Source organism: Sparus aurata, chromosome 21 (assembly GCF_900880675.1).
Source record: "Sparus aurata chromosome 21, fSpaAur1.1, whole genome shotgun sequence".
NCBI classification, from domain to species: domain Eukaryota; kingdom Metazoa; phylum Chordata; class Actinopteri; order Spariformes; family Sparidae; genus Sparus; species Sparus aurata.
The window spans coordinates 4,409,047-4,436,879 of NC_044207.1; the positions used below are offsets into that span (position 1 = coordinate 4,409,047).

At 42.0% G+C, this 27,833-nt stretch overlaps 1 protein-coding gene across 2 annotated transcripts in view; it reads left to right on the forward strand.

The window, feature by feature from the left end:
• The window catches only part of fam110b (family with sequence similarity 110 member B), a 71,044-nt gene extending 44,639 nt beyond the window's left edge, over positions 1-26,405 (forward strand). For both annotated transcript variants that reach the window (XM_030402266.1, XM_030402265.1), the window contains 3 exons: positions 6,281-6,965; positions 15,864-16,240; positions 19,368-26,405. In XM_030402266.1, coding sequence (XP_030258126.1) covers positions 6,843-6,965; positions 15,864-16,240; positions 19,368-20,271 — 1,404 coding nt within the window. In that variant the 5' untranslated portion in view covers positions 6,281-6,842 and the 3' untranslated portion in view covers positions 20,272-26,405. The remainder of the gene's footprint in view (positions 1-6,280; positions 6,966-15,863; positions 16,241-19,367) is intronic.
• Positions 26,406-27,833: the final 1,428 nt, after the last annotated feature.

Below are 27,833 nucleotides of genomic sequence, written 5' to 3' on the forward strand. Positions count from 1 at the left end.
CATAGCTCTCAGAGGTGAAGAAACATTTTAAAACAAAAATAGAAATTGTGACCTAAAACTTGAAAGTCAAATCAAATCCTGGATGTGGAGAATCTGTAACAAGAATTTTCTCTGGGAACCTTTTCCACAGCAGACTTCTTAACTAGTAAAAGCAGAAAAACAACAGGTGTTAGCTAACTAAAAATATCAATAATGGTTGCATTCCTTTTAGGTGAGCCAGTTCCAGGGTCCCAGTGCACTTTAATGGAACACAGCTTAATAAGGGTAATTAGGAGCATGTGCTTTACTTGGTATGACAAGACAAAAAGTTGTAAAAAGCCTTATAACCAGTAAGATGTAAATGTCCACATAGACCACGTCACACAGCTGAATGAAGCCTATCAGTAAAAACACTGACATCCATTGATTTGTCTCTATCACCCTGTTCCTCAGTACCTGTTGATTGGTATTAGTTTAACAAAATGTGTTCAGACCTTTGAAGGGCCCACTGAACTATGATGAATACTGTTGTGAGCATGGGGGGCTTTGGCTCCTGAGAGTGGTAAGTTCCCCAGCAGTACTCTGCTGCCACTGCTCAACATGCTGCTAACACAGGAAATAGAAAGAGCGAGAGGGTGTGTGTGTGTGTGTGTGTGTTTATTGTTTTTTGGCTGTATGCCCAGATGTAATAGGTGGAAAAGAGACCAAAAACAAGGGGAAAGTTAGAGTTAAGTTCAAGTTAATATTCCAAATATATTCGATACATTGCATTGATATCAGGCATAACATTATGACCACAGACAGATGTCAAAGTTAACGTGTTTGACATAACATAAATGCAGGTTCTGATAGAAAGGTGTCAGAATACACAGTGCATCACAGTTTGTTGCGTATGGGACTGCAGAGCCGCAGACCAGTCAGAGTTCCCATGCTGACCCCTGTCCACCGCCAAAAGCACCAACAATGGAAACATGAGCATCAGAACTGCACCACGGAGCAATGGAAGAAGGTGGTCTGGTCTGATGAATCACGTTTTCTTTTACATCACTTGGATGGCTGGATGCATGTGCGTCGCTTATCTGTGACACATGGTACCAGGTTGCACTCTGGGATGAAGACAAGCCGGCAGAGGCAGTGTGATGCTTTGGCCAATGTTCTGCTGGGAAACCTTGGGTCCTGCCATTCAAATGGATGTTACTCTGACACGTACCACCTACCTCAGCATTGTTGCAGACCATGTACTCCCTTTCATTGCTGTGGCCTCTTTCAGCAAGATAATGCACTGTGCCACAAAGCAAAAATGGTTCAGGAATGGTTTGAGGAGCACAACAACGAGTTTGGCCTCCAAATTCCCCAGATCTCAGTCCAACTATGCATCTGTGGGATGTGCTGGACAAACAAGTCTGATCCATGGAGGCCCAACCTCGTAACTTACAGGACTTAAAGGACCTGCTGCTAACATCTTGGTGCCAGATACCACAGCACACCTTCAGGGCTCTAGTGGAGTCCATGCCTCGATGGGTCAGGGCTGTTTTGGCAGCAAAAGGGGGACCAACAAAATATTAGGCAGGTGGTCATGAAGATATGCCTGATTGGTGTATGTGTTCAATGTGTGCTCCAGGTATCTGTAAACCATGCAACACTATAAGGTGGCCATCAATGGAGTTTCACTGAGAGCCACGCTCAGTGGAGTGGAGAGCTATAGGACTGGCTCTTTGCTACACTTGAGTGCCGAGGAAGAGATTGAGAGAGATTATATATAAGTATATTAGGTGTGTATCACAATCAGTGTTAATTTTGTAAACAAACAAAAAATTTATAGACCTTTTTCCATGACTAAGTTGTTTTCGTTGGCACTCAGTACCTCCGTGTCATTGATTGACATGTAGATTCCCAGAATCTCAGGTAATGCTAAAGCTGCTGATTATGCAGAGGCATATTTATTTAGAGTTTAAAGAGAGAATACATATTGACCAAAAGTTTAATAAAATCTATTGCTTTTTGTTGACTAAAGCCCCATTCACACTGCCTTTTCAAGGCAGGAATCTTGCATCGATATTCCGCCTCGTCATCTGTGTGAAAGTTACAGAGGCTTTTTTCTTGTTTTCCTTCTCCCCTTCGCACACGCACAAAGCAGCAGTGATCGTCATCAACAGCAGCAGCAGCATCCTGCTTTCCATTTCAGTGATCAAAATTGAAAACTAATTTTGATGAATTTTGAATCAAAACTGTGACACCTATAGTAAATATGCATAAATGCAAGCTACTGCTCTGACCTGCAGGAAATTAAGAAAAACATTTAAAAAAAAATAAAAAACATTGAGGTTGCTGATTAGACCTCAATTAAAAATCTAGCCTGGGGGGCGCCGTTTAGCTCAGTTGGTAGAGCGCGCTTGCCATGTGCCGAGGCTCTGCAGCGGACCCGGGTTCGACTCCCGGCCCGGGTCCCTTTGCTGCGTGTCACTCCCCCTCTCTCTCCCCCTGTTTCCTGTAATATCTTCAGCTGTACTATCAATAAAGCCATAAAAGGCCAAAAAAATACTTACAAAAAAAAAGTAATAATAATACTCTGGCCTGGGCACTATCCCCCCACGGATCTGACCTCGGAACACTGAGGTGAATAGACCTGCTCTTTCACCTGGATTGCTTATTTTTCATATAAACAGAAAAATCTACACACAGACATGAACACAGAGAGGAAACAAAGGTTTAAAGGATTCAAACATGCAGTATATACCCAATGTGCGTACTTGTGTGTACCGTTTCCCCATTTCAACTATCCCCCAACCCGTATCTGATTCTTTGGTAAACAGAATAACAAGTCAATACAATTCATAAAGCCAGAAATGAACAACAGCCAGAGAACAGTGCTCAGTGGGAAACAATAGGCCTGCAGGCGACTATGACTGAGCCCACTATCTCTCTCTCATGACTATCATGTGTTTAGAGAGAGAGGGTGTGTGTGTGTGTGTGTGTGTGTGTGTTTGTGTTTGTGTGTGTGTGTGTTGATTTTTGAAGCGAGAGACACAGAATCATGGCAGTGTTTTTTTTTCCCGTCTGAGATGGGATAGAGATAGAGCTCAAAATGGGTTCACTGAGTATGTGAAAGTACACAACAGGTAAGTAGAAAGCTGCAATAGAAAATGTCTGCAGGATATTGCAAGTAGACAAAAGATTTGCTGTTTGTCTGCCTTTTCTCTGTTTTTTTCTGTCTGATACTGAGTTCTGCAGGAAATGAGCAGGACACATGTTTCTAATCCAAATGAAATCAGTGCTTCAGTGTGTGTCTTGATCTGTGTTGTGTGTCTTCATTGTTAAGTAGAAACATATGGCCCTCTTATGTACTGAAACCACAGAGTAATGTATTACTCTCTCAGATCCCTATGAAGTTCTTCGATGCTACACACCATATGCTTCGGTCTCAATCTCATCTTTCGTGATTTTGATTGTTACACAAATGGCAAAATCGATTTTGTAATAATATTATAATTCACTACAGAGTCTTTAATGAAGACAAACCTAAGGGCACATACTTTTATTTGGGAGTCCTAGCAGAATGGGTTTACATACTGTCATTGCCAAAAAACACATTATCGTTCTCATATGGTGCGTTGTTGCAGCAGCTTTTTTCACACTGTGTCTTGAACGCTACGTTTTTAGCTACAGAGTGGGGCATAGTGATGAGAGTTGCACATGCATATTACTCAACGCACAGGATGTAGCCAATCAGAGGCAAAAAAAAAACCTGAGAAACTGGACATTAACCTCTCAGTACAGAGCTGAGCAGTTCCCGAACGACTTATATGTGTCAGTTGAACTGTTGTTTTGCAAAGAAGCAGACCTGAGAAATCATAATTAAAGGTGTAATGCGTGAGAGTTAGCCACCTGTCCGATTCATATTATCAGCATATACCAGAGTGACTGATAACTGCTGCTAACAGTAGCTGCTGTTAGCTAGTAAGCCCCATTAGCCACAGCCCTCTTAGCTGACTCTGCCTGGGCTGGCAGCTCAGAGGACAGGGGGAGGGTTGGTGTTTTCACTGCTAGCTGGTTAGTATGCTAACTTGACACAACGTCACAAGTATACATTTCTCATTTTGTTGGTCATCTTTGCTAATTTTTTTTATATTTACAATTTAAATTTTCTGAACAATTTTGGTATGCAAACATTACTGGATCTGCCTGAGAGCTGACCATGTTTTTAGTCAATGAAACCCAAAAGAACCTCATAAAAACACAATATATTACTGTATGAAGACATGATGAAGTCTTGAGGAAATGTGTTTGTCACCTCAATAAATTTAAGGTAATTTCTATTTAATTTGTGTACGTTTTAGTCATTTACATAAAAAACACTGTTTTTGGTAGTATAATAAGACTAAAGGTAAAAAACGGAATTTGGGGAAAAATAAAACAGATTTTATAGGGCCCTAGTCATATAAAGACAATCAAGGAAAGGCAAAGGAAAACAAAAAACATAATATGACCTCTTTAAGAAAGCAGTCAACAACACATGCGCAGCATTAGGAAATGCACTGCAAATACACAAAACATAACAAAATACATTCACATATTGCAATGGCCCAAAGCACTCCCACTATGAAAAACTTGGAAAACCTGAAACGATGCAAATTTAAAAACACACAAAACCCCAAAACACATGAGACAGAAAACTGGTACATAGCTCTCCAGGCCTCTGATATAATAGTCTGATTATATTTTAATATATCAGATTCATGATGTGAGTGTTTCTGTGACTTCCTCTTGCCCACTGACTGAAGGCTGCGGGAAAATGCCAGACTTGACTGCAGGCGAGTTGAAGTTCATCTCTAACCAGCCTGCTATGTAGCCTGGTTCATGGACTGGTCTTTCTCACTTTCTCGGTTCTATTTAGCACACACACACACACACACACACACACACACACACACACACAGTTTAATAAAATAGAAAATACACACAAGTAGACCACCAGCCGTTTTCATTTTCATAATTTATATTCCATACAGATTTTTCAATCCAATATTCAGCAGCTTCATATTCCCAGATCAGAAAAGACTATACATAATCCACACTGTGTGTGTGTGTGTGTGTGTGCGTGTGTGTGTGCGTGTGTGTGTGTGTGTGTGTGTGTGTGTAAAAGAGTGTGTTGTGTGTGACAGTGTGTTAGTGTTAGTTGGGGAACTACTGTGTGCCTTTTTTTAAAGAACACATTTAATAATCTGGTTTGATAACACTGATTGTATAATACCCAAACAGTACTTATTAAATCTGTTGAAACTCTGGTTTTATGTAAGGGAAAACAGATTTGTCCTGTTGTCCTTAGACAACAGGACAAATCTGTTTCCCTAACATAAAATCAAATGGAACACTAAGCTAGAAAGTAGAAAAGACAATAAAGGCTTTGTTTCCACAATTAGTGAGATAGTGCTGTGTTGTAGAAGTCAGAAGGTCCAAAATGAAAACAAATAGCTCGAGCTCAATCTACGAAGAGGCTACATGTTTACACCAGTGTGCTTTGAACTATGAGCTTAGGTTAACTTATTAAGAATAATGACAACCCCTTTTCTGAAGAAGTGGGGATGCTGTGCAAGTAATTGTCAAATCCATTTTGACTAATCATCAATGAATACAATGCAAAGACAAGATGTTGTTTTTTTTAATGTACACACATTCTGAATATGATGCCTGTAGTTAATTCCTAAAGAGTTGGGAAAGAGGCATGTTTACCAGTTTGTTACATCGTCTTTTCTTTCCCACACTCAGTCCAGCTTACGTTGGAAAAGATAGATGGCAGTGTAATTTTAGCAGTATGTCTGCCTCGTCCTACCTGCCTATCCTGCACACATTCTTGCAGGCAAAGTGTGAGCAGGCAGGCTGGTGGGTAGACAGACGGCTAGCTTGTTCAATCTTTTCATGATAATTGAATGATACGAATGATAATGAATGATTGAGAGGGCTATTTGAAGGCCTGCAACAGTCATATATACAGTTTTCTTTTTTCTTTTATTTGTAAGAGCATTTATTTTTTAATTGTTGTTAGAATGTTAAGATAATTACTACAAATATAACAAAATGCTTAGCACTTGGCTTATCACTGCTACATACTAGCACAGGGGTTGATCTAGCAGGTCACATGGTGTGTTTACATGTGCCCTTGACTGCATACGTACTATGATCCAAGTGTATTTTTGTGTGTCTTAGCTATTCCTGCAATTGTTGCTAGGTGCATGATGTCACAGCAGATCTCTAACCTCATTGGCTGTTTCTGTCTTCCTCTTTTTTTGTGTGCCTATTTCAGATAGTGTGGCAAACTGAAGGGAGAGCTGAAGCGAGGGTGGAGAGGCGGCAGGGCTTTCCTTTCCAACCATCCTTTGCTTTTCCTTCGGCCCTGTGGAAGCACTCATCCACACCACTGCACTGGAAGTCACTCATCAGTCTTTTTCCTCTTTTCATTGTGTCACTACACTCATTCGCTCTCTTTCTATCCACCTAACTGTCCATCTTGCTTAATGAATAGGCCACTAGAACCTAAGGACAAGCCCTTAGATACCTCTCAGTTAAGACCAGGGAAATCAGTTTTTTAAGTTGTAAAGCTGCTAACAGAGATTATCCTCCTTTCCTAGTCAGGCAATGCAGTAGTATATTTCAATACACTCCTTCACCAGCCCCCCATCCAAGTCTGGCTCAGTCCCACAGGGTCTCACAGGCAATGAGAAAGGCCAGGGGTTTTATCTCTTTCTAGACTTTCTTTTCTCCACCTTTTGTCTTCATGTTTTGGGGGTCCACTGGTGCCCCCGCCCTCTGTCAACCCCCCTGCACCCGCTGCCACCACGGCCGGCCACCCCAGTCGCCTCGTTGCAATGCCGACAGAGACACTGGCTCCAGCCCTGCCAGATAGCAAGGCCGCTGGCCCTGCAACACCTTTCAGTTCCACTGTACCCCTCCGCATCCTCAATAAGGGCCCTGACTACTTCAGGAGACAGGTACTGCTACATCACTCAATGGAATCAGCTGCATGCAAGTGTGCATGTTTGTGTGTGTATGTCTGTGTTAGTGCAATATAAGTAAACATTCAATTGAAGTTCATGGATCGGACATGACGCAGGTGCATGATTGAGTTGGATTTAGGGAATTTGAGGACCAGATCGACACCTTGAGCTCTTTGACCCCGTTCAGACCTGGTATCAACATCTATCCTGAGTGATCCGATCACAAGAAGATAGCTCTGAGTAAAGGTGTGTAGGCCCCCAAGATGCTTAAAGGATGCATTTGCGATCTGATGGCTCAGACCAAATTTGGAGGTGGTCTGGGCTGCATGTAATTATATTCCTTAAGCAGTGTGTACGCACGTGTCCTGGCCACACTGAAGGACTGCCTAGTCAGCTGACATCCTATATGAAACAAGAAGAAGAAGAACACATTTGCATGTGGTTCATTGTGTAGATGTTATGTAGAGACATGTTGAACAAGGTTCTCAGTCATCCAGGTCATGGTAATACTAAGTGCTATATCATCAGGCAACCGGACTTGTTTCACTTTCTTGAAGACAAGTGTCTTCTTGTTTTGGTCATTTGTCTTGTTTGCCCTCAGAAATGATTAATTAACCTGATTTTCCATTAAAAGCTCAGTGCTTGTAGTAGAAAAAAATTAACAGCACATTAACTACAATTTTATTCAGCTTAAAAATAAGGAACATAAATTTCATAAAATTTGTCAAATAAGATAATACTTTATTTGCCCTACAAAGAGGAAATTTGCAATTTGCATTTCATGTTGATAAAGTTCAAACCCTGGATTATTAGCCTGCAAACTACATTAGTGCACTAAAGTACAACACAAATGACCCAGACCTGGTGGAGGTCTGTGCTCTAATCAGACTATTTTCTAATAATATAAATTACAATATATATTATAAATTATTGACAAAAATGTACATGCTATGATTATATTACTAGTACTGATTGACGTAAAATAGATCATTTATAAGTGGTGTTGTTGATCAGCATACTCGTAAACACCAGCGCATGTTATGGTAAAGTTCATGTTACCAGTGTGAATGTTGTGTTTGCATACAGAAATGTGTGGAACCACATCAGACTGTTAAACAGTTAGCTTTACCCCTGACTGCCTGGTGCAGCTCTGATGGTGAAAAAGTTTGCTTGACTTCCATCCGGGGGATATTTAACGTTATGTTATCTATCGCTAACCTGCAGCTCTTTGAACTCTTTGAACAAGTCCGCATGTCTGTCAGCTGAGAGCGGCATGAGTGCTCCTGCCGACCGTCCTAGGCTTGATGAAAAAGCAGACGCACAGAGTGAAATATGGAAATATTTTGCTAACGTTGCCGAGAGTGAGGGCAAGCCCACGGACACCACAAAGCCCATCTGTAAACTATGCTTTAAATCTGTAATGACCAAGGGAGCCAACACGTTTGTGTTTCTCTGCTCTGCGACTGTCTGTCACTGTGAGACCACGCCCACTCTGTCTGCAGGCAGTGAGGAAGCAGAGAGAAGTTGCTGCAGACTGGCAGCTCCATAGCCCCCTAGTACCAGTGGAGAATGTTGGTTAGCAGAGATTGGCTGGGTTACAGCCTTGAGCATTAGGTCTCTGGTGAAATCTTCTCCGGTTTGTTGTCCTGACAGGGATTGGGTAGGACTCATGGCGACGATTGGTGGTGGACAGTGAGTTACTTTGACTTCCTTGATAGACTCCCGCAGAGAGACTCCTTAAGTCTTTGTCTAGCATGACGCTGCAGCTGACACTGTAGTGATTAGCCAATATATGCTAGATTTACCTCATGCAGGCTTAGCTCCGCCCTGCAATCAAGCCTATTCGACACACCTGACTTGGCCAGAACTGCCTGTTAACACTCAGCTTCAATAGTATTGTTATGACCCCGGCTCGAGGGAAACACATGTACTACTCAAACACAGGTTAAATGCAAGTAATCTACGTTTATTGTAACCAAAAAATAACAAAGGAAAACCAAAATGGTGTCTGGCGACCATGCTGCTGGTCCAGGCTGCAGGGAGAGAGTGTGGGTGGGGTCACGCTGGGCTTTTAAACCCAGCAGCAGGTGCCAGGTAACGAGGAGGAGGAGACTCAGGTACTCTGTAAGACACAGCACAACAGGTCTTGGACATAACACCCCCCCCCCCTTAAAATGGTTGCTCTAAGGCAACCTTCCAAGCTCTACAAGAGACAAAGATTATGCGTAGCTGTACACAATGTTGACACTTATGACCTTGAGAGGGCATCGGCAAGAACATTGTCCTTTCCCCGGATATGCTTGATTTCTAGGTTAAATCCTTGTAGGAACAAGCTCCATCGCATCAATCGACGGTTCGAGTTTCTCATCCTGCTCAGAAAAACAAGCGGATTATGGTCTGTGTAGACCACCAAGACCTGGCTGGAAGAAACATAAACATTAAAATGGTCAAGAGCAGAAATAAGGGCCAAGGCCTCTTTCTCAATGGTAGAGTAATGCCTCTGATGAATGTCAAACTTCTTGGAAAAGTAGCAAACCGGGTGCTCGACCCCTGAAGAGTCATCTTGAAGAAGGGCAGCCCCAACCCCAGCATCACTTGCATCAACAGCCAGTTTAAATGGCCTGTTAAAGTCAGGGGCAGCAAGGACTGGAGCACTAGCCAGCAGTGCCTTCAGATTCTCAAATGCCCTCTGGCACATCTCTGTCCAAACAAAGTTGACCTTCGGGCTAAGCAGGCTAGTCAAAGGGGCAGCAGCTGCAGCGAAATTTTTGCAAAAACTCCTATAATAGCCTGCCATGCCAAGAAAACGTTTAAGCTCACGACGAGAAGTAGGAATGCCAAAACTCTGAATGGCCTCTATTTTAGCGCCAACAGGACAGACTTCTCCCCGACCAACAACCTTCCCCAAGTATGTTACGGTGGCCTGTCCAAATTCACATTTGGCAAGATTCAAAGTCAAATTTGCAGCAACAAGCCTACCAAATACTTCCGCCACCTGAGCTTTGTGTCGAGACCAGGTGGAGCTATAAATGACTACATCATCAAGGTATGCTTCGCAGTCTGCAACTCCTTTCAACACCAGGTTAACAAGACGCTGGAATGTTGCAGGTGCATTCCGCATTCCAAAAGCCATAACGGTATACTGACAGAAGTCATCAGAAGTCACAAAGGCAGAGATTTCACGAGCCCTCTGAGTAAGAGGGACCTGCCAGTAGCCCTTAAGAAGGTCTAATTTGGTGACGAAAACTGCAGACCCTACTCTGTCGATACAATCATCTAAACGGGGAAGGGGATAACAGTCTGGTTTTGTGACAGCATTAACCTTGCGAAAATCTGTACAGAAACGAAGTGTGTGATCAGACTTGTCAACCAACAAACACGGGGAGCTCCATGGGCTAGCACTAGGTTCTGCAATGCCATGCCGCAACATGTAATCCACTTCTTTACTCATCAGTCGGCGTTTCTCAGGATTTGCTCTGTAAGGGTGCTGCCTAATAGGCGCAGCCTCACCGACATCGATATCGTGCTGGAGAACGTTGGTACATGTAGGCACATCAGAGAATAGTGTAGGATGTTTACCAATCACTTCAATGATGTCAGACCGATTTGATGGCTCTAAATAAGACAGATGGACATCCAAATTGGATATGATCTCTGAATTCAGAAGCCTACCATGAGACACTCCAGGATCAACAACCCCATCAGTGTCCCTCTCACCCACAAGGATTGGAGAGCTCAGCACAGCAACAGTCTTCACATCTGTAAGTTCAGCCTGGCTCCTCTCACAATATGGTTTCAAAAGATTAACATGGCAGAGGCGCGTTTTACGTTTTCGTTCTGGTGTCTTTATCAAATAATCACACTCACCAACCTGACGCTCAACCACATATGGGCCACTGAATCGAGCTTGTAAAGAAGACCCCAAAAGTGGCAGCAGCACCAACACCTTCTCACCTGGAGAAAAAGTTCGATGCCTTGCCTTCTTATCGTACCACCCCTTCATCCTTCCCTGGGCTTTCCCCAAGTTCTGCCTTGCCAGCTCACATGCTGCTCTCAGCTTAGACCTGAAATGACAAACAAAATCTAGGAGATTTGTGGCTGGAGATTGATTTACCAGCCATCTGTCTTTTAGTAGTTTCAAAGGGCCCCGCACAGTATGCCCAAACACTAGTTCAGCTGGACTAAAGCCGAGGGACTCTTGAGTGACTTCCCTAGCCGCAAAGAGGAGCAAAGGGGTTCCATCATCCCAATCTCTGTCAAACTCTTTACAGTAGGCTCGCAACATAGACTTAAGGGTCTGGTGAAACCGTTCTAAGGCTCCCTGAGACTCTGGGTGGTAAGCAGATGAAGTGCAGTGCTCAATGGACAACTGCTGGAGCACCTGGGAGAACACGCGGGACATGAAGTTAGACCCTTGGTCAGTCTGAATAACTCTTGGCAGACCGAACACTGTAAAGAACTTGATAAGGGCTTTTGAAATGGCTGAAGCGGTGATTTTACGTAGAGGGATAGCTTCAGGAAACCGGGTAGCTGTACACATGATTGTCAATAAGTACTGGTTACCTGATTTGGTACGAGGAAGGGGACCCACACAATCAATCAAAATACGCTCAAAAGGCTCTCCTATAGCAGGAATAGGATGTAAAGGAGCTGGTGGAATTTTCTGATTGGGCTTACCGATAGTTTGGCACACATGACATGTCCTACAATGTTCAACAACATCAGATTTCACACCAGGCCAAAAAAAATGTCTCAGTACTCTGTCCAAAGTTTTCTTAATTCCCATGTGACCAGCAAGACAATGATCATGGGCCAACTGCAAGACATCGTGACGATAGACACTTGGAACCACAACTTGGAACACACTACTCCAATCATCATAACAGGACATCTTAGGAGAAGTCCACTTTCTCATTAACACACCATTGTTCAGAAAATAGCAACCAGACACAGTAGTCACCTCGTCTTCAGAAACAACCTCGTCAAAAAGGGGAGACAGGGTTACATCTTTACCCTGCTCGCACTTGAGCTCATCACAAGAGGGGAACACTTTACCAAATCCCAGCATGTCACCCTTAGCTAAAAATGTATCAAACAGTGCAATATCAGAATCAGCTTCTTGGATTTGTTTCTTTTTCTTTAGCATGGCACGGGTGGCAACACAAACGGGGAATGTCTCTGGATATTGCTTCTCAAGTTCATCTGGGCTTTTGGACACTAAAGGGAAGGGAACCACCTCAGGAGCAGCAAGTACTCTACCACCGGCAAGATCATTTCCTAAGATTAAGGATACCCCTTCAATCGGGATGGAGGAACACAGAGCTACAGCAACCTCTCCAGAAACAAGACCAGTTTCAAGTTTGAGGTTATGCATTGGCAGGGACAGATAACCCCCCCCAAACCCTTGGACAAGGGCATTAGAGCCCAAGGCAGACTGGTCAGTAAACTGTAAAAAGTCATGTAAAATCAAAGACTGAAAAGCTCCAGTGTCTCTCCAAATCTTAATAGGTTTCTTGGTTGTAGAATGACCAAGGGAAACAAAACCATCCATAAGAAAAGACGAAGAGCCAGCCAGCTCACACTTCTGAACTGGTTGGTCCATGTTTTGAGTGCTATAGTTTTTTGCAGATTTTATTAAGGCAACAGGTTTACAAGATTCTTGCTTCTTACTCAAGACAGGGCAGTCAGCAATGAAATGACCACTGTTCTTGCAATAGAAACAAACCTTTTCTACAGGAGTACTCGCAGTAGCCAACTTTCTAGTAGAAACTGTAGAGACAGTGGGAAGAGGCTTTGGAAACCGAGATCTATTAAACAAAGCCCTTCCTTTTTGCTCACCTTGTTCGCCATCAAAATTTACCTTATGTGTCAACTCAAACTCATCTGCCAAAACAGCAGCTTTATCAAGAGTTGTCACTTTTTGCTCATTAAGATAAATACACACAGCTTTAGGCAGACAGTTTTTAAATTCCTCAAGCAGAACCAATTGTTTAAGATCTTCCTTAGTTTCAGCTTTCTGCGACTTACACCAACTATTAAAACTGGTCTCCTTTTCTTTCGCAAAGTCAACATAAGTCTGTTCATCCAGCTTACTGAGGCTTCTAAAGCGCTGGCGGTACGCCTCAGGAACGAGCTCGTAAGTTCTTAATATGGCATCTTTAACCTTTACATAGTCCTTGCTATCCTCAATGCTTAAAGCAGAGTAAGCTTCCTGTGCTCTCCCCACCAAAACACTTTGTAAAAGCAATGTCCAGGCATGTGTTGGCCACTTTGAAACCGTAGCCACACGTTCGAAATGAAGAAAATATTTTTCAACATTCTTCTCAGCGAATGGAGGTACCAATCTGATGTTTCTCACTACATCAAACTGAGAGGACGAAGCGCTCGATGAGTTTAGAGCAGCATGTTTAAGTTCAACTTCTTTAAGGAAGCGTTCATGTTCTAAATGCATTTGTTTTTCTCTAAGAAGACGCTCTTTTTGGGCATCTTCTAATTGTAGTTCTTGAAAAGCCAGTTCTTTTAACCTTAACTCAATTTCACGCTCTGACATTTGAGATGTTACAAGTTGTTGATATGCTGGTGACGATGACGATGGCTTAAGGACTTTGTTTTCTGTTAGAATAGTCCTAAGTGCATCCCTTATACTATCTTTAAGCCGTTTATCGCTACTGGCAATCTCAATGTCATAGTGACTAGCAAGGCTAAGAAGCTGTTCTTTAGTAAGCTGGCAAAGCAACTCCTCTGATGGTGCACTAATAAAGTCATTGAGTGATGCCATGCCAGATAACTTTCCTAAGTCAAAAGTGAAAAATGAAAAAAAAAAAAAAACCCAAATCAACCTAAACTATAAACCAATTACACAATATTTCAAATTAACCAGTATGCACAATGCACACAAAATAAAGTGTCCAATACTACAAGCAGCTAGTCACAAATGGCCTCTACTAAATGGCTCTAGAAACCATGATCACAAAAATAGGCCTAGAAACCCCCCATCAAGCTACTAAGGTAGCACAAATGTTGCCCATACAAAACCATTAACAAAATGGAACCTGCTGGCAATTAAACTAAGGAAACTTAGGGAGAACTAGCCTATAAAGTCAAGTTACACACCATCACTTGACAAATTGAAAGCTGCACCAAAATACAAAATTAGGATCCTAGGCACGCTACCACCTTTGTCCCCCATAAGGCAATAACTACCTCACCTAACTTTACCAATCGATCACTATTGAGTCGGTGAGCAAACCTCCGAGTGTCAATGATCGAGCAAGCAAGCCCCCCTGGTACCTGCCTAACTTCAAACTAAGCCTACCTGCCTTCTGAGACGTGCCGGGTTCGAGGCTTCTTTAAAGCAAAACCTCAGGAAACCTTAGCCATATGACCAAGGCCCCTGAGATGCTCGCCCCCACCAGAGACATGTCTCCACCCAGAGTTGCCTCAAAAATAAAAAAGGCAAAATAACAAATAGTATACCGAAGGAAGGACAGATTGCTCTGCTCAGCTGGCACACTCCCTAACTAACCAGGGATCACTCACAAGCTTAACCCAGAGACACTCAGATATTATACTCACCACACCCACCAGGAGAAGACCACAGCTGCTCCCAGCCAAATTGCCAAACACCACCAACCTATAAGATTACACAGTCTAGGGGAAAAAAAAAACGGACACAACACATTTTTTTTTTTATCCCGGACGAGCCCCCAATATGTTATGACCCCGGCTCGAGGGAAACACAGGTACTACTCAAACACAGGTTAAATGCAAGTAATCTACGTTTATTGTAACCAAAAAATAACAAAGGAAAACCAAAATGGTGTCTGGCGACCATGCTGCTGGTCCAGGCTGCAGGGAGAGAGTGTGGGTGGGGTCACGCTGGGCTTTTAAACCCAGCAGCAGGTGCCAGGTAACGAGGAGGAGGAGACTCAGGTACTCTGTAAGACACAGCACAACAGGTCTTGGACATAACAGTATCACAACAGTTTACCCAAAAAGTGTCCAGACAAGATTAAGTACATCAAACCTTTCTCACAGAATGCAGAACACTCACAGAACACTAGATATACAATATCTCCTTACCCACCAGCAGTAGTTTCACAGATACTATTGCCTAGACAAAATGTAACTGAACAGGAGAGTACTGGCTACTGCTCACAAATGATGCTGGAGGGGGGCAAGAAGGTTATCCCTGTATGGCAATTATATTGTGCATGCTTGGCATGGATAGAATGTCTAAAAGTCCAAATAGTCAAACTTGTCTTAAGCAGCTATTGCTGCACGTGTTCATACTGTTCATAATCATGCTTGCTCAGGTTTTGCACCTTCTGGTTAAGTCCTGCAGGTGATACACAACTGATACACAACTTTTTTATTGGGTGTTGCAACCCTCAGCAGAGGTGTTCCCAGACCAGCTGGTGATGACCCCTGTTAGGATGCTATCCACAACACCAGAATAGAGGGGCCCTAGCACTTCCAGAGAAACTGTACATTTCTTCAGCTGTCTGAGTTGGTAGAGGTGTTTGGACCATGGCAACTATAGATTCATTCTGTAAACACAGTGCTGTGCCATTGTATCACAGCGGGGAAGTTTGAGCCCTATCTTACTGACTGAGTCCTTACGTGTTCTCCTCATGTTGCGAAGACTAGCAAGTTACAGTGAGCCTAAAATAGGTTTCAGGTGTGAATATCAGTGGTTGGTCTGTCTACAAGTTTTAGCCCTGAAATGGTTTGCATCCTGTTCTGATTGCTCCCTGCCACTCTCTCAATGTTGTGTTTTCTCCTACCTGGAATATACAGGGAGTAGTATACATTATGAGATACATGTATTGAACATTTTTGAGTGGAGTGTTATAATCATTTACATGTGCTGTTTTTAATCTTTTGTCTCAGGTGGAACCTAACCCAAAGCGCCTCAGTGCTGTGGAGAGACTAGAAGCTGACAAGGCCAAGTATGTCAAGAGTCAGGAAGTTATCAACGCCAAACAGGAGCCAATCAAACCACCCGTGCTGGCCAAGCCTCCTCCTGGTCACCCCCTCCTGTCCAAGAGAGGTTCTGGGATTGGTGGAGGAGGAAATGGAGGCGGGATGCCTTTCAAAGCATCCAATAATAATGCCAAGTCAGACACATGTGCAACGAGCAGTGGCAGCAGCAAACGGGAGAATTTAAACCTGGAGATTTTAAAAAATCTACTGAACTCATCGTCCTCTTCAGGAGCAGAAGGACGAGGAGGTGGGGCTAAGAGTGCTGTGCTGTTGAGGTCATCAGGGTAAATTCATATCTTACTAATACGTGCTGTGTAAAGTACTTATTTAACATATAGGCACTCATTTTGAGCTGTTTTTGTGTTCAAATGCATTTATTGTAAATTGACCAGCTTGACGGAAATTTTCCAAATTCTCTGCTGACAGGGTTGATAGGGACTCACAATAGTTTGAACATGCATAAAATAAGCCATTATTTGCTCATTGTGTATTGGATGCCTCGTCATGGTAATATCTGTCTTAAAATGTGAAAACTCCAGGTGGTCAGTAACAGATGCCAAGCTTACCTCCAAATAATCAATAGCTGTGAGTTGTTCCATACTTCCATAAGTATTGGAAATTCCTGATTTATACAAGTTGGCAAACTACTGTAAATAACTAGCTTAACTACATAGCCATAATTTGGTTGTCATGACCTGGATACTGCCTTGTTGCTTAAGAGACACACGGTTTTAACGGAAAGGTTTACAAATGTATTGATTAATAAACAAGAACTCAAACGACGTGATAAGATAGGTCATGAGGTTTGTGAGTTAGAGATATCAGTGTGTCAGCAGATGGATGCATGAGGTTGTGTTGGAAGTGTACAAAACTAAAACTACTAACTAGGCCGAAGCTAGTCAAACAGCACCATGGCACCTGAGCAATGATGATGAGCGAGAGAGTGTGGGATGTGACTGCGTGGACACAGAGGAAACACACAAAGCAGGCCCTACAGAGAATGGAGGCTGTCACATGGTGCGCAGGGGAATAAGAGCCTAACTCAAGATATGATACTATCATACAATTAGTAGAGAGTTTTCTCAGGAAAATTGTGATTTGATACATTTGAATTTATTTTATTGGATCAGAGTTGTTGAAGTGTAAGATATGGCCAGAATTTTTGTTTAAACATTAAAAAATGAACATTACCAAGAATGTGAAGAAACACCATCTTTGTTGACGTTATGTGACAGATGTCTGTGTACTGTGTTCCAGTTCCATGCTTACCAAATATCTCAGGCCCATCCTGTCTCATAATACCAGGTTAGCCCCAGTAGTTTCAGCTGGAAGACGTATTTGAGCTGCAGGTCTGCTACATATCACAAGCGCTCATTGCTTTAAGTGGAATGAGTGAACTCACAAAAGGTCAAGTAAGGAAATATTGTATTTCTTGTATTTTCCAGAACAAATGGAAAAATACAACAAAACACCTTATGAATTCAAGTATTTCTATTTTACTGTAGTAAAACGAGCATAATTGCCTTTTTACATCATTAAACAAACTTAATTTTAAGCCTGCCAAAGATGAAATCAAACTCACCAAAACAGTGTTGGTTGTATTTCCACAATCACCTCTGTTTTGGACAAAATAAATCCTCGTTTCACAGAGAAAATGTGAACATATTCAGGCTCTAGACACCATTTTCACCTGCTGCTAATGTCCAACTCCCTCCCTGGTCAGATCCCCTGTAAATCACCTCCATATTGTATCTCCTGTATTCACATTGAACTCCATTATTCTTGAGGGCTGTCTTCAGTCCCAGTCTGGTGTCCAGCCGTGTTCAGACTCTAGGGGCATCTGGCTCCATGGCTACCTGAGCCATCCAATAATTAGTTAACAGTAGCTCAGTGTTTCCCCTATATGCACCTAGCATACCGCCACTGCTGATATATGACCGCCGCTGCTGAATTTTTTTTTATTTTTTTTTTAATGAGGAGAGAGGAGAGGTGGAGAGTGGGCTCAGTCTTGTCTCTTTAGAAACTAACTTTACTAACTAACATCATTTTGCGGTATGGACGCTTCATATTCAGGTCAATCACACACCTGTTTGAAACGATTTATGAAAATAAGTCATGAACCACAGTGGGCCACCTATAGAGACTATGAAGCCTGTTACGCTATTTATTGCAGCTGTTAGAATAATGAACTTTAATATAACAATTTTGGCTGCCAGTATCCATGGTTCTGTTGTCATATTATGCTTGGCAACTATCATTGTCTCTGTCAAAGAAACTTTGCAAGCGGTCTCCTTCACTACATTCATCTAGATATACTGTTGATGCAGATGATGCGCCGCACTAAACTCCGCTATTCTGTGCCGTGCTGCGCCGTCTCTCAGCATACACCAGAACGGAAGTAACGTTAGCGCCAGGTTTGGAGAAGGTGCAACGAGAAACTTTGAGTTTACTTGATAATGTCAGCACAACGATTTTAACAAGCACCGCGAAAGCTGTCAATCTCAAGTTTCTGACAGATTACTTCACAGAGGCACAGAGCTTTTGGATTGTTCTAGTATTTGTCTTATGTGATTTTACTGTATATGGTTGGTTGTTAATATATTTTTTGTTAAATTATTGTCAGTAATTGTTTGAAAGATTATACTTTTATTGTGTTCAATAAAAGTGTATTTCCCAAAAGCTTGAAACACCTCATATGCTAGACAGACATTTCTCCTGCTCATTACTGTGCACAAATGTACTGTTATGTATTTAAGCCTAAAGAGCCTCTGTGGTGCCGGCAGACACATATACACCTCCCGGCAGGGTGCACTTTGCGCTTTGCTTTTGCACGTGGGTGAACACTCACCTCTACTGCTACAACTCCATCCTAAGGGAAACACCGGTAGCTAGCTACAGGCAAGGATAACTTGCAAAAAGCGGCAGTTGTCGGTTCATCTGGTGATATGCTGATCCCTATGCTTTTGGAGCTACCTCGAAACTCTGGCCATACTTCCCATAAATTACACCTTTTGGGTACAAATAACCGTCATGACTATAAAAGCATTTTAATTGTTTACAAAGAGAGGGTCTTGGAGTATTCTTGGGATTTTTAAGTTTGTGTAATACCAGATTAAACGTTTCCACCCCTGAATTCATTACCTGGGCATTAACATAAGGGAAACAGTCTAACAAAGCTGTGACACAGCATCGGTGGTCATGGGATAACAAGCATTTGAAAAGGAAGTATATCCAAGCTAAAATGTTGTTAAGTTGCTTTTTACAAACGTAAGTTTGCAAGTGCAGGGTACAGCATTCAATTCAGCTTGTGTTTTATGTTGCTTGAATCACCCATCAACCAACTGTTAATTTAGTCTTTATACTTTACAGTGCTGCTTTGTATATATTTATCTTTCTGTTTTCTGTTTATAGGATGCCGCTAACCTACCGATCTACAATGACACTTAATGAGCATCTGCCAGACTCAGCTCCGAGTCCGAGCACCTCACACTCCCTCCGATCCTTCTCCCATTCTCTGAAGGTCCCTCCTATCAACAATGGGGGACGTCGCAGTCCTCAACAGGGAGGAAACCTCAACCTAAGCAGGCGAGTCCTTGACGAGAGAGGAGGTGAAGGTGGAGTTATTGAACGATCTCGCTCCCCACTACCACCTCTGCTCACCTCCCACTCCTCCTCCGACCTCCTACGACTGTGCAATGGCAAGCCTCTCCGCACAGCCCGATCGAGTAGCTCCTCAGCTCCACCCCTCCCACCGAAACCCAACCCCGCCTCCCTCCCTCCGCCCGCACTGTCCTTGTCACTGCCTCCCCCTCGTCAATCTCTATCCCCTTCTCCCTGTGACAACACCACCCCTCAGTCGCTACCTTGTGATTTCGGAGACCCTTCCAAAACTTCAAGCGATCCCAACGTTGAGCTAGAGCTTGGTTCATCGGTGGCTCGTCGCTCCTCGCTACACAGATCTAAATCAGACCTGTCAGACCGGTATGCCCGGGCTGGAGCTGACGTGGAACGCTTTTTTAACTACTGCGGCCTTGATCCTGAAGAGTTGGAGGCGGTCGGTCCAGAGAACTTTGCCCGGGCTAACTCGGATATCGTCAGCCTGAACTTCCGATCGGCCTCTATGATCTCCTCCGACTGCGACCGGTCACGGCGATCCTCCAATGATGGACTGTCAGACGCGGAGGAGGACGAGGAAGAGGAGGCAGGGGAGCGTGTACCTTATGGCATCTCAGCTGTGGAGCGAAATGCAAGAGTCATTAAGTGGCTCTACAGTATCAAACAGGCGAGAGAGACGCAAAAAGTCTCACATGTTTAGGACAAGCACTACAAAGGATTGGATGTACTGTCAACAGACTGCTCCATGTTTTAGAACTGATACATCGCTCAGAATTTCTCACAGGTGTAAAGATTGATGTTTTGGGTCTGAACTGAAAATCTGTCAATGTGTTAAGATGGATGAATGATGGGATGGAAGAGAAAATCTGACGGGTCTAACACAAGCTTGGTAAGAAAACAGAAAACAATTTGTTTTGAAATGATGAAGAAATAAGGAGAAAGACTGTAATCCTCCCAGGTTTATAACAATGGGAATCAAGGAGCTTAAAGGAATAAAACTTGGACAGTCACATGAACAAAATGTTCTGTTTGGAGAGACAAACAAACATGGGACATATATGAAAACCATATAGTTAATACAATGCTTCTCTATGGACACTGTATAATTCTGACAGACAAAGTCTGTCAATCTGCTTGAGCAGCAAGAGCAAAATGCACTATGATTGTCCATGGACCCATAAATTGACCGCCTCATGACAGAGGGTTGTAGGCCTTCCTCAAAGAGAACCTTTTGGCATGTCAAACAAAGATTTGACTAACAATTTATTAAGGTGTAAGCTGGTTTCAGACTTTAGAATCATCACCCCCAATGTGCTCATTCACAGCTGTTTCCCGAGCAGAATAGAGTTGACTAATCAAAGCATTGCAAATGGCATTAGGAATGGGGATTTCATTTTTCTACATAGCTTGGAAGCTACCTTGCCACATCTGTAAAATAAAAATTAAAAGAAAGTTGTTTAACACTTTAACTCCAACTTCCGTTTTGCCTCCTTTGGAAGCAGCGGGACACATTTTTGTTGGCAGAGACAGCAATTACAGCCCAATTTACTGATGGATCAGAGTGGCAGTTCAATAACTAGTGCCACTTGCAAAAGTACAAGCCATAGCTTGTTGCACATATAGTATAAATATTGAATTAAAACCATATTAATGTATGTCCTACAATTGAATGGTACTCAGAATTTTAAATGAAAATGAAAATTCTGTCACTATCTACTCACCTCAATGCTGATGGAAAGTCTGATTTTACGGCAGATGAGCTGTATGGAATTAGTCCCCATTTACTTCAGTTGTTTAGGAGAATGCTGCTATGGTGTTTTGTTGTGAAGCTCCAGAAATATATTATGGAATACGAAACTTCACCCAGCCTTCTGTTGTCCTGGGGATGAGTGGATATTAACTGGTTTTTCATTTTTTTTTTGTGAACTTTTCCTTCAATTCTTCATAGCAAGTAGTGCCATAGCTTGTGTGAAAACCAACAGGCTGATTGGTCTGGGCAAAACAAAAACAAATTAATTCCTCAGTCCTGTCCTTGCTAAAATGGTATTCAGTCTAATGTTTAGACACACAGTATTTAGGTGTGCTAGTGCCAGGTACCATTGACATTACTTGATCTACCTGTGCCTTTTCTGCAATGACAAGTCAAAATGTGCACTTTGAGAAAGGCCTCTGTGACAGTGTTGATGTCTGTTTAAAGAAACTTTTAAAACAGATACTGAACTCTATATGTCAAAAACTAGAAGTCAGAGATGCTGGTACACTGTGCAACCACAAATAAGTCAGCTCAGTGAAGTTTCTTGATGAAGGAGTAATTGTTCAATTCAGCACCAACTTAAGGCTCACAAAGGTGAGGCTATAAAATCAAGGTGTTAACTATGATATTGCAAAATTTTGAGAAGCTCATGACACAAATGGTGGTAAGCTAGTCTTCACTGAGCTTTAGCGCTTCTTAAGCTATATATTGTAGTTGATAAATGAAGGCCTTGAAGGAATGTGTGATGAATGAGTGATGAGGAAAACAGGACAATGACCGATTTGGACAGATGCACACAACATATAAAATATAATCTCTTGAGCATATTATCCATACAGCATTAAGGCTACACTATCATATCATTATGCTGATTAACAAATGTGTCATCAACCTGTTCATGTTAACCAACAAAACATTTCACTTGAGAGTTTTAGTGTTCTGTGATGGGATATAGTCAGTTAGAGGCTGTTCATTTTCAACATGACTACGACAACGATTTTCTAAAATAAATGAAATTTGCTCAAAAGGTTAAAAATACAAAATGTTCTTTAAGGCTTAATGGACCACTGATGGCACTCTCTTGGGGTCAAATTACACATAACTGCTTTACTTAAATGTAACTTTTGGTTTGTTGAATTTGGTCTAGTTTAGAGTGTTTTCATCCACACCTGATCCTGCTGCTGACCTATTAACTAAACCAAATCTGCTGCATGAATTTGTGAGAGTAGAACTCTGTTAGTAGTATTAATTACTATTTATCAGATCCATGTGCCATTTTAAATGGTCCACAAAGTATAAGCTGGCTACCATTAGAGCTTTGCAAAGTCTCTCATTTAACAAATTCAACCTCATGGAAGAACCATCATGCTATTCAGTTTGTATTTAAAGAGGTAAGTGGAAATAAGCCCTCATGTTTAACGTAAGTGCTTCCCACTAAACACTTAATTAGTCTTTTCTTTTCTTCCTTTTGTTAAACAATTGTATTGAAGGAGCAATTTGTACAGTATGGCCAGTATTTACTTTGTTTAAAACATTCAGCAGTAGTAGAAGTAGTTTCAGCTGGAAGATACAATGGTGGTCAAAAGTTTGCATTCACTTGTAAAGAAAATGTGTATTATGGCAGTCTTCAGTTCTAATAGTTTCTACAGCTCTGGTGTTTCTGTGATGGTGATGAGTGATACACAAACTACTTTATCACAAAAACTTTCATGAAATTTGGTTGAGTAGTGAAATTATTATAGGCCCTCTGATAATGTGACTGAATATGCTGGCTCAAAAATATACAAACAGTAACTAATATTTGGCTAAATGTCTCTTGGCTATTTCCACCTCAGCTAGGTTCTTTTAAAAACCATCCACAAGCTTCTGGTTGTCCTCTGGCTGAATTTTTAACCACTCCTCTGGACAGAATTAGTGAAGTTCAACTAAATTTGTTGTCTTCCTGACACAGACTTGGTTCTTCAGCACAGTCCATGCCTTCTAATGACTTTGGGAAGGCCATTCAAAAACAACTCCATTTTTGTTTTATCTGACCTGGTTACATCTCTTTATTAGAACATCAAACAGGTCACAACTAAGAGAGCACTATGCATTGTGTTCTGTCTTTTGTGCTTAACAAAATGAGCCAAACTACAGGTGAGAAATTTTAAACATTTTACAAGTGAAGTCATTTCTTCACTTGTCACTCAGCATAATACACACCCACGTACAGACCTGTGAGAAAATTAAAAGTAGGCCGACCAGAAAATGCCTGAGTATGCTACATGAGTCATGAGTTGTACACGAATAGAAGTAGCCATAACATCAACAATGCCTCTAACATTTCCCAGCTGGAAATTACAGGACACCAAAACTCTCCTTTCAAAACAATGTTTATTACAAATCTGTGATTATGTAGATCACCAGGCACTATAAACCTACACTGAAAGCAATACTAATGAAGTTGTCTGTTCACTATTACATGACATTTTGCAGATCATTATAGCATAGCAAGGTGGAAGAAAGATTGTGTTCATTTTATGTCAGCATTCTCTCCAAATGCCACTTAAGATTTGGGGTGTTTAATGTTGTTTATACTGTAGTTCGCATCTTACAATCACACACAGAAGAATTAGGCTGCGTTCATGATGAAACACCTAGTCAATGCCTCATCGCTGCATTCTCTCTTGCCGCCTCCCTGTCTGTTGTCAAAGCCAGCCACAGGAAGAAGCCTGTTGCTTTACCCCTGTGTGTTCCCTGATGATGAGGTCAGATGCATTACATAGTTCACCTCCACTCTTATCTTTGTCATCTGTCTGCACATCGTTGACATGTCTCAAGGCCTGAAGCCATATTGGTGTGAATGCAGCGCCTCAGTCAGTGTCTAGCAACTGTCGGTGTGTCTGTCGGCTCCACCACCCTGCTTCCCCTCTCCTTAAATTTGGGGTGCAGTTCTGCTTCTACTACCGCAACAACCCTGCTGGGCTCACTTCACTTCCCTGCACAATTAGTGATATTGACAATATAGAAGCGTGAACATCTGAGCTAACTGTAATCTCTTAAATTAAGACATGGTTTGGAATGTATATGGTGACAAGGGTTGTCTGTATATCAGATGAATAAGTTATTTGGCAGTATAACTTTCAAAAACAGACGATTCAACAGTGGAAGCCATTTCACATGGTGATTGGTCAAGTGTTTTGAGGGTCTGGAAGCAGCCTTTGAACTTCTCTTTAAACCATCTTTTCATTCTTCGCACAACTACTTCATCACTTTTTATCTGCACAACCAATGAATGCCTTTGAGGAGAGACAGTCTGAAAGTGTGCCATTATCTCCAGCAGGTCTTTTCCATGATGACCTTAAGCTTTCCAATACCTCAGTCTGCAAGGACCTGTAAGGTCCAGGGTCTAGGCTTCCATTGTGTTGTACGAAGAAGAACATTTCAGGTTTATGTCCTTAAAATGTTTTATACTTATACCATTTTTCTGCACTGCTAGGTAGAAGAGAATACCTTGTTCAGTTCTGCGGTCATTTGAAGCATACTGAAACTTTCCATCATGTGTAATACATTCCTCCTGCCCATGTTGGCCATGAACTTATCCCTTAACAATATTCCCATTTTTACATCAAAATTAGGGTGTATATGTGGGTATTATAAATGCAGGTAAACCTGCTAAAATGGACAACTTAAGTTTGCCTTTCTATTTTTTTCTGGTGTTTTCATGTTTGATGTCACAAGCATGCCCAGAAACTTATTTTCCATCTGTGTTTAGAGTCACACAATACCAATCGCTAACAGTTAGGTTTTAAACTCAACACACAGCTTGAACAAAGATGGATGGAAAAGTATGTTACCTTCATTTCAACACACATCATAGCATCGCACTAGAAAAGGAGAGTATATTAGCATGTCCGACCGGTTGTGTTCCATCACCGCCGATCAGACCTGGAGCCAATAAACACCTGTGACCACTGCAGAGACATTTGACCGGGAATGAATGTTGATGTACCGATGGATTAAAGACAAAGCCGGGTGTAGGTGTTGGTTGGTCTTTTGTCCAGGGGGAAAGGGGTATATGACTCCAAAGGGGGCCAAACCCCGCAATCATTGATCTTCAGATGAAGCTAACAAGATGTTTCAGCAGTCTAGATTAGCTCAATCACTCGATTAACCATCGTCATGAAAGTAATGCCTAGGTTATTTTAACAAGCAAACGCTCTGCATGGAAACACAAAGGGAATATGGTCCAACGCAAAAGTACATTTGAAATATGCTTACTTGATATGGCTATGTCACTGTCCCACACAGTGTAGTCATGAAAAGTTATTACTTTATAGCCAGTACTGACAGGAGGAAAAATCACAGAGACTATTGTATCAAGACGGCTTAAACCAGGCCTCGACATGACACACAGTAATTACCGACCTGCTGCCAATGCTCATGAATCTAACATGCCTGAGCAAACAAGCATTATGGAAGTTGTGGTTTCAATGTTTGATGCTTCCTAATTCAACCAAAATGAAAGTGAAGTGACCTCAGTTCAGAGACCCTCCCCCCGAGCATGTTTCTGTCTAGTACCCTGATCTGTCATTCCCATGTGTCTTCTCCCCTTTGGAACCCAGGAAACCCTGTTGCTTCTTACTGTCAGCATTAACAATATTGTACCGTTCTGGCAGCATCATCATGCTTCAGTTTCACTTCTGTCTACATGGTGTGTTTTTTTTATTTTTTGTTTGTTTTTATCTTTGATTGACAGATAGAGTTCTTCTGTGGTATTTTTTTTCATTGTTTCCTCTATGTGTAAATGCTGTAAGAAAATGTATATATTTGATTTATAAAAAGGCAATATGTTGGATTTCAGTTTTTCTCTGTCTGAAGGTTTATGCGTTACAAAAGATGCTGAACACAAAAAAGCTGTTTTGTTCTTTGCCCTCAGTACAGAACTGCCTAATCAAACTGGGCAGGATTGTTTCAAAGACTTAGTGTTGACTGTTTTTCGACGTGGAAACTGTTATATTTTGCTTGATTGAAAAAAAAGTGTTCATGTTTAGTTTCTTTTGATTATTTCAATAAATGGCTTCTTTTGCCATCTCTTGCCACTGATGTGTCAATCACTTAAAGTGATACTGTAACGATCTGACATTCATGAAGTTTGGTTTATGAATGTTTATGAATTTAATATAGGTCTTCTGAAAATGTGACCAAATCTGCTGGCTCAAAAATACACATACAGTAACTTGAACAATCAATGTAGGTGATAATTGAAAGTTGTGTGAATCTAATGTTCTTTGTATCATGGCCTCTTAACTTGTTCTGAGTGGTTCTGATTGATACCAGCTGCTGACTTTTCTGGGCCCATGTTAATAGGACCTGTTTGATACAGTCATTAGACTTGGACACAAACTACAACAATAATAATATTAATAATAATAATGCATTTTATTTGAAGGCGCCTTTCAAAGCACTCAAGGACACCGCAGATAACAATAACAGTACAACAAAAGACAGGGGACAATTTAGTGCAAAAATAATAAGAGATAATTCTATCTATCTATAAGTAAGAGGATGCAATTACATGGTGCTGGCTCGACACAGAATTCAGACTCCGCAGTCCTCACCATACAGGAAGTCGACCGGGCCGGGTTAGGCAGGGTTCAGCTTCCGGGGTGAGAATAGTGAAATAGAGTGGAATAGAGAATAGGTAGGAGTGTGATTATATGATTAGGCTGATACAGAGTAAGCCACGCGGAATAAGTGTGTTTTCAAGCGAGGTCTGAAAAACAAGAATAGCAGTGCAGGCTGGTGTGAGTGAGGGACGGAGGTGGTTGATGTTGCTTAGATGGAAGTATGCAGACCGGGTAACATTATTGTTGTGACCCCAGGCTCCTTACCTGGGGTTATGGTAGGACAGTGGAATTGTCGATGGACATGGAGAAGGGGTTGTGCTTTGCCAGGGTGGATCTGGTGCCAACGAGGAGGACTTCGGTTTTGTCACTGTTCAGTTCAAGGAAGTTGAGTGAGAACCATGATTTAATCTCCAGTAGGCAGTTGGATAGAGCTGTGGGTGGTAGAGTGGAAGTAGGCTTAGTGGAGATATAAAGCTGTGTATCATCAGCATAGCAGTGGAATTGAATATGAAATTTCATGAGAATGTGTCCAAGGGGCAGAAGGTAAATAGTGAACAGGAGGGGGCAAAAAACAGACCCATAGGGAACACCGCTGGAGACTGGAGTTGAGCCAGATCTTAGGTTCTTGAGTTGGACAAATTGTGTGTGACCTGTGAGATAGGATTTCAGCCATTCCATTCCAATGGAGGCCAGCATGTCCAGGAGGAAGTCATGAAAGTCAGTGTCGAAGGCTGCGCTGAGGTCAAGGAGAACCAGGATGGAGAGTAAAATAGAGTCAGATGCCATCAAAAGGTCATTTGTGATTTTCACGAGGGCTGTCTCAGTGCTATGATGGGCGTGAAAGCCAGACTGAAATTGTTCAAAAAGGTTGTAGTGAGACAGATGGGTGTTCAGTTGAGC